A 9,262-nucleotide genomic window follows, 5' to 3' on the forward strand; every position below is an offset into this window, starting at 1 on the left:
TTTTTGAGACAGGGTCTTGCTATGCTGTTCAGGCTGGACTTGAGCTCTCTTTGTAGTCCAGATTGGCCTCCAACTCACAAGGATCCTCCTGCCTCAGCTTCCCAAGTGCTGGGATTATAGGCGTGCGCCACCACGCCCAGCCCTGGTAATATGCATTTCTATCATAGAGTTTTATGAGCTCCGTTTACCAAGTTAAAGCCGCCATTTTAGTCTGCTAAAAGATTTTTTAGAATTATGTATATGTTTTGAGTTGTTTCAGGTGCATTTTCTTAACCTATAAAATAAGACTGCTGTCTCCTTCAATTGTCAGTGTAGTATATGCTGTTAGCAGATGGAGCGATGAACTATATAACCCATCCTTAGGCTAAGTCCTCCTGGTCATGGTTCATTTATTTATTTTTAATTAATTAAGTTTATTGGTGCATTTTAGTTGTAATGATCATATTCATTATAAGGAATTTGTACTGGTACGTGATATATTTTGATTCTTTTTCCCATTCCCCTACCCTCCCTTCAACCTCTCTTCACCTTATTTATATGTTTTGTTTCCAGTTTTTCTTGTTTTTTTCCCTTCCTTCTTTCCCCCTCCCCGCTTCCTTGTTCCCCTTCCCATTTGAATGTTTACCTCCTATTTCACAATATCTATTACACATTTTGGTCCGTATTCATACGTTTGGTTTCTCACACCAGAGAAGCAATGTGGCATTCGCACACGTGTCTGGTTTATTTCACCTAACAGTATGGTCTCAAGGTGTATCCATTTACCTAGAAATGTCTCAAGTTTATCCTTTTTTATGGCAGAGTAGGACTCCGTTGTTTAAAAAAGAAAACCACATCTTCTTTATCCATTCACCAGTTGATGGGTATTTGGGCTGTTCCCAAGATTCTGTTTGCCAGTATCTTACCGAGGATTCTTGCGTCTGTGTTCATTAGGGAGATTGGCCTGTAGCTCTCTTAGCTGGGTCCTTCTCTAGTTTTGGTATCACGGTAATGCTTGCTTCCAGGAATGAAATTGGGAGTATTGCTCCCCTTTCAATTTCATTAGAGTTTGGGAAGTATTAGTATTAGGTCTTCTCTAAACTTCTTGTAGAATTCAGCAGCAAATCTATCAGGGCCTGGGCTTTTGTTAGTAAGTTTTTAATTACATGTTCAGTTTCATTAACTGATATTGGTTTATTTAGAATTTTTGTATCTTCTTGACTCAGGTTTGGTAACTCATAAGTACCTAGGAATCTGGTTGTGGTTTATTTATAACACATTTCACATTTTTTTTTTCAGTACTGAGGATGGAACCCAGGGCCTTTACACTGAGCTCTATCCCTAGCCCTTTTTTGTTTTTTGAGACAGGGTCTTGCTAAATTTCCCAGGCTGGATTTGAACTTGTGATCCTTCTGCCTCAGCCTTCCAAAGTGCCAGGGTTACAGGCATGCACCGTCACAGTTAGCCTACTTACTTCTCTTTGTTAGTAAATAAAATCAATCTATATTATTTATTCATGTACTGTTTCACAAAACCTTGGTACTGAGATGTCTCAAAATGAACTTGTGACTATTTTCTTTTCCTAACCTTTGAAACAGTTTAAGAAAGGAGTTCCTGCCAGGTGTGGTGGTGCATGCCTGTAATCAGGAGGCTGAGGCAGGAGGATGGCTCTCTGCTGAGTTTGATGCCAGCCTGGGCTACAAAGTGAGTTTAAGTCCAGCCTGAACTGCATATTGAAACCCTATCTCAAAAAAAAAAAAAAGGAGTTGCTTACATAGTTTGACAAAATTCATCTATAAAACCTTATCAGTCTGGTGCCTGTAAGGATTAGGGTTAGAAGAAATGCTATTTTTAACTTTTAAAAGTTATCTATTAGGGCTGTGGATATAGTTCAGGAGCACAGCACCTGCCTGGCAAGTGCAATGTCCTGAGTTCAATTCCCAGTACCATATATAAAAAATAAGTTATCTCTACCTATCTTTTTTTTTGGGAGGGGGGCTTTTTGTCAGGCTGGCCTTGAGATCACTTTGTAGCCAAGGCTGGTCTCGAACTTCACAGCGATCCTCTTGCCTCAGCCTCCCAAGTGCTGGGATTACAGGCATGTGTCACCATGCCTGGCCTAGATACCGCATCTTAAAGACAAAATGGTCAAATCTGCCTTTATCAAGTGTTATTTCAGACAAAGCTGCTTTTTTCAATGGTTTGCTTTGCAGCTCATACCTACTTCCTTCCTGGTTCCGCAGCGCTCTGACATCACTTGTTTTGTGTGGGCTCCCGGCGCAGTGCATGCACCTGCAGCGTGTCACGCTTTATTTATACCTGGGCCCTCCTCCAGCATAGGATAACCGTCTATGCACATGGCTAAGGACAAGCTCCCCATTCCTGCCTGCCATCCCTGCCCCAGGGGGCCGTTGTAGTCCAAATAAGGCCGGGTCCTCCAGAGCAGCACCTGGTAACTCCAAACACACAGTGACGCTGCCCACGGTGTCTGTCCTCCTGAATCTCCCTGGGTCTCTCGGTTCTCCCCCTTGCAGCAGGGATCCTGCATGTAAATACCTGGTATCCAGCGATGCTCAGCAATGCTATTAAAAAACAATTAGCTTCACTAACACTTGCTCTTCTCTTTCCTGTCTCTTCTCAGTTGCATTTGTGGGTTTGTGGTCATGAAATATAGATCTAAATGCCTTTGGAAAGCCACCCACCTCCATTTCTACATAACTCTGTTGTTTACGTGGCTAAAGAGTCACCATTCCTGCCCCCCATCCCGACGGGCAGTGCTGTCTGGTAATGCAAGTCAGGCCAGAGTCCTTCTTCAAAGATCTTTTTATTAAAAAACAAAAACAAACAAAAAGCACGGTCTGCTAGCTAGGGGTGAAGGCATATACCTACGATCCCAGCACTCGAGAGGCTGAGGCAGGACTGCCACGAGTTCAAGGCCATTCTAACTACATAGCAACACCTGTCTCAAAAGAAATGATGAAGGTAATAAGGGGGAGAGGATTGAGGGAGGATTGATACAACCGAAATATATTGTGTGTATGAAAACACCACAGCAGAAGGATTGTGTTGAGTTCGAAGCCAGCCAGGACCTTCAATTACAGAGCGACAGTGTGTCTCAACTAAAAAAAAAAAAAAAGAGAAAGTTCCACTAAAAATACAGGCAGATATAAAAGGATGAATGTTTGCTGCCTGTGGGCACTATTGAAGGAGCGCTGGTGAAGGCTGTCTTCCAAATGTGGTCCTGTGTAAGTCGGAGTCTCCTAAGGAGCCAGAACAGCCGCAGAGCTCTTCATCAGAGAACTGAGCCCCAAAGCAACCAATGAGGGTCTGGAAGCCACTGTGAGGAACGGGGATCACCCATGGCCTTGGGGGCAATGAGATCCAAACAGCAAGCGCTCAGGGACTTGGGTGTGTCACTTATGCCACTGGGGAGGTGGATACTGCACTGAATACAAGGCACACAAGGTGGATGGTAGTGTGTGGAGCCAGAGGAGCTGTCTCGAAGGTTTTCAAGGGGCTGGGGATTTAGCTCAGCGGCACAGCGCCTGCCTAGCAAGCACAAGGTTGTGAGTTCAATTCCCGGTACCAGAAAAAAAAAAAATTGAAGGTTTTCGAAGACCAGGTGTCCACTTCTTTGTAAAGATCTTTTTGGTGGCATTAAAGCAGATACTGAAGAACACCTACAAGACTATTTTGAACAGCAGGGAAAAAGTGAAGGGGTTGAAATGATGACTGACCGAAGCATTGGAAAGAAGAGGGGCTTTGCTTTTGTAACCTTTGGTGGCCATGATTCTGCGGATAAGACTATCATTCAGAAATACCATACTGTGAACGGCCACAACTGTGAAGGAAGACAGGCCTGTCAGAGCGGGAGAGGGCTGCTGCTTCATCTAGCCAGAGGTCAAAGTGGTTCTGGACATTTTGGTGGTGCTCGTGGAGGTGGTTTTGGTGGCAATATAACTTTGGTCATGGAGGAAACTTCAGTGGTCAGGTGGCTTTGGTGGCAGCGTAGTGGGGGTGGATATGGTGGCAGTGGGAGTGGCTACCGTGGATTTGCTGATGATGGGAGCCATTTCAGAGGTGGTGGAAGCCACAGTGATTTTGGCAGTTACAACCATCTCCAAATTTGGGACCCAAGAAGGGAGGAAACTTTGGAGGCAGAAGGTCCAGGCCCTGTGGGGGTGGAGGCCAACACTTTGCCAAACCATGAAATCAAGGTGGCTCCAGCAGCTCCAGCAGCAGTAGCAAGGGCAGTGGCAGGTTTAATACCGCCAGGGACAAAGTGGGAGAAAACAGCCCCAGGAGTGACAGGGAAGCTACACGGTACAACACGTTTGTGAACTCAGCCACGCAGTGGTGACAGTCTCGCTGCTACAAAGACGACGTGTTTTAGATAACACTCACGTGTACGGGCAAAAGTCTCGAGGACTGTATTTGTTACTGTTTAACGGGTTATTTTAGTTCTGTTCTGGGGAAAGTAAAGCATTCCAACAAAGGGTTTTAATGTATACTGGGGGTTCTTTTGCACCAGTGATTGCTAAATGTAATAATCTGATCATGATACTGAATAAATGTGTCTTTAAGAAAGAAAAGGGCCAGGCATGGTGGCGCACACCTGTAATCCCAGCAGTCGGGAGGCTGAGGCAGGAAGCTTGTTGTGAGTATGAGGCCAGCCTGCACTACAAAGTGAGTTCAAGATCAGCCTGAACTGCACAGTGAGACCCTGTCTCAAAAAAAACAAAAAAAGGAAAAGATGTGTATCAGTTTGATGTAGAAACTGATTCAACAGGCTTTGAATAGGCTGTGAAATGTTCACTGAAAAAGCGATGTGTCAGCATGTTTTCTTTTATGTAATAAAAAGAAAATAAGGTATATATTCAAACTTAACTGTACTTCTAACAAATACTGAAAAGAAACAAGAAGCCAGTTCCCTACAAGGGGCAGATCAGAAAACAGCGGTGGGAGCAATACTTGGCCATGAATACCTTTTTATATAGTCTTAATACCTGGACCATGTGAATATATTAACCATTCAAAAAGTCCCCTCCTTCCCCTGTAAGTTTTTGGGTTTTTTGATTTATTTTTGAGACACGGTCTTGTGATAAGAGTTCAGGCTGGCCTTGAACTCACTGTGTGGTAAGGCAGGATGGCCTCAAACTCGCAGCTATCCTTTTGCCTCAGCCTCCCAAGTGCTGAGATTACAGGCGTGTGCCACCATGCCCAGCAAAAATGTCACTTTTTATGACAAAAGTCACTGTTTCCCATCCAAACACAAGCTCTTCTTGTGCTCTGACAAATATAGAAGCCATTTCTCTGACCCATCCAAAGGTGAATAAAGGACATGGTCACACTGCAATGCCTTTATAGAGGAAATTTTATTGTTAATTATTCACCTTAATAGTTTCAGAAAGAGGAACAGATTAGCTCAGTCCAACATGATTGGCAGTTGGCAAAATCTAGTGAAGCAAGTGTCCTGATTGCTAAGGATTTAATTTGGATGCTTTCAATACTTAGCCATCTAACACTTCAAACATAATCCAGAATAGAGGCATCATCTCCTTCCCTTTCCCTTGAACACTGCACCTACCTCACTGCATTATGGAAACACCTTCGTTACATGATTCCCAGAGAAAACTACGTCACTTGTTCCCAGAGGACAAGTTCCCTGGAGAACAGAGCCATGAGGACAGTGCACAAAAGAAAACTGAAAATAAAACTCTGTATGATAATTTACTAGTCTAAGGAAACAAATCTTCCAATATATTAAGAAATAAATCCAGTTACAAATGCACTAACAGGTCTATGTGGAGAGGTTGGTGGAACAACTGAAAACGGCCGGCTATTTACAAGATACACAAGCAGGAACGGTGCACTTAGCCCAGCGCTGGCCCTCAGAAGCCAAAAGTGTTCTCTCCGCTGTAGGCCACATACAAGAATCCATCTTCATCCTTTTCCTTCTCGTAAAGCTGTCCCATAGTGAGGCTTGAAAGAGAAAGAAAAACATAATCATTGAAAACTGAGTCAGGGTGTCAGGAGGAAAAAGCTGGCCTGAGGATGAGGAGTTTGATCCTTGCTGGCAGGCAATAAAAATTATTCAGATATCAGTGCCTGCTGTACCCTGCAATCTGCGTTAGGAAGGGAACTGGAGCCATGAGAAGATTAGCAGTCCGTAGATATAACTACACGTAAAAGTGGCCATGGTGGCACACACCTGTCGTCTCAGCATTTGGAAGGCTGAGGCAGGAGGACAGCCGTGATTCAAGGCCAGTCTGAACTGCATAATGACTCTGTCTCAACCGCGCCACTCCAAAAAAACAAACCCCCAGAACCCAGGAGCAAAGTCTCCATTCCCTATCCTGGAAGCAGGCCCATTTGTCTCACCCTTACACGTCAATCCATTAAAAAAGAAAAAAGCCAGCTCCTTGATGGGGCTCTGCCTGGTTAACCCTGAATGTCTTTTAGACGGGACAAAGAAAAAACTAAGCAAAATGAAGAGCCTATGTGGGATGAGGGACCCCGTAACAACAGCAGATGGGGCTCTCTGAGCTCGTTCAGGCGGGTTTATTTGAAGATTTGTCATCTGGACTTAATGTGACAGGCACAAGTGGGTCATTCTTGTGGTAACTCCCTAGGCAAAACTGTGCCCCCACAGATCTGTGTCAGCACCATCGAAGAGAAGTTATTTCCCTTAAACACTGTGTGTAAAAGCTCCCACTGCATCTGGGATCCAAACAGCCCTCCAGAAATAGAGGTTTCTTACACTAAACACGTGGGTGGGAAGGCTGGCTTCCTGAAGACATAAAACAGATTGCCGCGGAGACCGAATCTGGTGCTGCCATGAAACTGAGTTGTCCTGGCTCCCAGTGAGTCTAGTAACACCTGCAACCCCATGCCAGCTCTGGCCATGTGACTGTACTATCTGAGATGAGCAGGACATGCAAATGTATGCTAAGCAGGAGTGTGACACAAGTGGCAGGGTAAGATGCTGATCTGAGGTCACTGGCCCAGACAGGTCACAAATATGCTTAGATTAGCCAGGCATGGTGGCACAGGCCTATAATCCTAGCACTTGGGAGGCTGAGGCAGGAGAATCACCATAAGTTTAAGGCCAGTCTTGGCTATACAGTGAGTTCATGCGTAGCCTAAACTACACAGCAAGACCCTGTCTCATAAGGGGTGTTTTTCCTTCTCTATTCTTTCTGCCTCGTTTGCACGCTGAGCTCAGGTGGCTACGTGGGTAAATTATTAAGTAACAATTCGAGGATGGAAGAATATGAATCTGAGGTGAGATGACCTGTCATCAGAATCTCATACAGGGGCTGGGGATTTAGCTCAGCGGCAAAAGTGCCTGCCTGGCAAGCGCAAGGTTGTGAGTTCAGTTCCCAGTACCGGAGAAAAACAAAAACAACAACAACAAAAAAAAACAACAACAACACAGAATCTCATACAATAAAAACAGTGCTGCCAGGGAAGGTGGTGCATGCCTGTGATCCCAGCACTCAGGAGGCTGAGCCAGGAGGACTGCAGTGAGTTCAAAGGCAGCCTTGGCTAAACAGTGAGTTCAGGGTTAACCTGTACTACAAAATGAGACCCCTATCTCAAAAAAACAATGAAAACAGTGCTGCCTGAACAAAAAAACAGACCTAAAGATCAATGGAACAGATTAGAAAATGCAGAAACAACTCCAGACATACTCAGCCACCTTATGTTTGACAAAGACGCCAAACACACTCACTGCAAGAAAGATAGCATTTTTAATAAATGGTCCTGCAAAAACTGGCTCTACACATGCTGAAGATTAACACTAAACAAATTCAAAATGGATCAAAGACTTAAATATTAAAACAGAAACATTAAATCTGCTCGAAGACAGAATAGGTAAAACCCTTGAAGACACTGGTGTAGGCAAAGACTTTATGAATAAAACTACTATCGCACAGAAACTATCACGAAGAATCAACAGCTGGGAATCTCATCTTATTAAAAAGCTTTTGCACAGCAAGAGAAACCACCAACAGAGTAAAGAGACAACCCACAGTGTGGGAAAAAAATGTTTGCCAGCTGTTCCTGAAAGGATTACTATTGCAAACATATGAAGAACTCAAAAATATCAGACACCTCAAATTTAAAGACCCAATCCAAAAATACGCACCTGAGATGAATATATACTTCTCAGATGGAGAAATACAAACAGCAAATCAATATATGAAAAAACACTCAACAGGGGCTAGGGATTTAGCTCAGCGGCACAGTGCCTGCCTGGCAAGTGCAAGGTTGTGAGTTTGATTCCCGGTACAGGGAAAAAAAAAAAAAAAGAAAAGAAAAGAAAAAACATTCAACATCACTAGTCATTCGAGAGATGCAAATTAAAACAACACTGAGAAAAAAAGAAAAAAAAAAAAACAAAAAAACACTGAGATTCCATCTCACTTTGGAAAGAATGACTATCATCAAGAAATCAACCAAGACAAATGCTGGAGGGTCTGTGGGAAAAAAACAAACCCTTCTCCACTGTTGGTGGGAGTGTAGACTGGTGCAACCACTGTGGAAATCAGTGTGGAGATTCCTCAAAAAACGAGGATTGGACGTCCCATTTGACCCAGCTATTCCCCTGCTGGGTATTTCCCAGAAGAATTAGAAACATCATACCAGCCATATGTGTGCACCCATGTTTATATCAGCACAATTTGTCATAGCTAGATCTTGGAAACAACCCATGCCCATCAACCAAGGAATGGATAAAAAAAGATGTGGTTTTTTATACAATGGAGTACTACTCAGCCATAAAGAAGGATAAACAGGAGACTTTTATAGGTAAATGGATGCAACTAGAGACCATACTCCTAAGTGAAATAAACCAGATGCACAGGTGTAAACATTGTATTGTCTCCCTAGTGTGAGAAGCTGAAAGAGTAAGATCCAAAATGTACAATAGATATTGTCAAATGGAAAGAAACTGTTCAAAAGCAAAGAGAAACTGGGATGAGGGTATGGAGAAAAGAAGGGAAAAGCAAATATATATATATATGTATAAAAGATAGTTAAGATATTCATACTAGTAATTTCTTAGTTCACTAAAAAGAAAGGTTTATGCTAATATTGTTTGGACAATTAAATGCTGATATCTTGTACTCTAAGTAACTAATTTAAAGATAACAATATGTAAAGTATTAACCATTGTTACCCTCTTATCTTTTTGTTTTGTTTTGTCTTTTTCAGACAGTCTCACTATGCAATTCAGGCTGGCCTTGAGCTCACTTTGTAGCTGGTCTCAAACTCACAA

General features: G+C 43.1%; 1 protein-coding gene and 1 pseudogene across 1 annotated transcript in view; one reads left to right on the forward strand and one right to left on the reverse strand.

The window, feature by feature from the left end:
* LOC102018399 overlaps positions 1–4,591 on the forward strand; it is an 8,598-nt pseudogene extending 4,007 nt beyond the window's left edge.
* A 744-nt stretch (positions 4,592–5,335) lies between these two features.
* The window catches only part of Gabarapl2 (GABA(A) receptor-associated protein like 2), a 13,906-nt gene continuing 9,979 nt past the window's right edge, over positions 5,336–9,262 (reverse strand). Inside the window, exon 4 of the mRNA XM_005403439.2 lies at positions 5,336–5,961. Coding sequence (XP_005403496.1) covers positions 5,871–5,961 — 91 coding nt within the window. The 3' untranslated portion in view covers positions 5,336–5,870. The remainder of the gene's footprint in view (positions 5,962–9,262) is intronic.

This window comes from Chinchilla lanigera, unplaced genomic scaffold (assembly GCF_000276665.1).
Source record: "Chinchilla lanigera isolate Chin_1 unplaced genomic scaffold, ChiLan1.0 scaffold00083, whole genome shotgun sequence".
Classification (NCBI taxonomy): domain Eukaryota; kingdom Metazoa; phylum Chordata; class Mammalia; order Rodentia; family Chinchillidae; genus Chinchilla; species Chinchilla lanigera.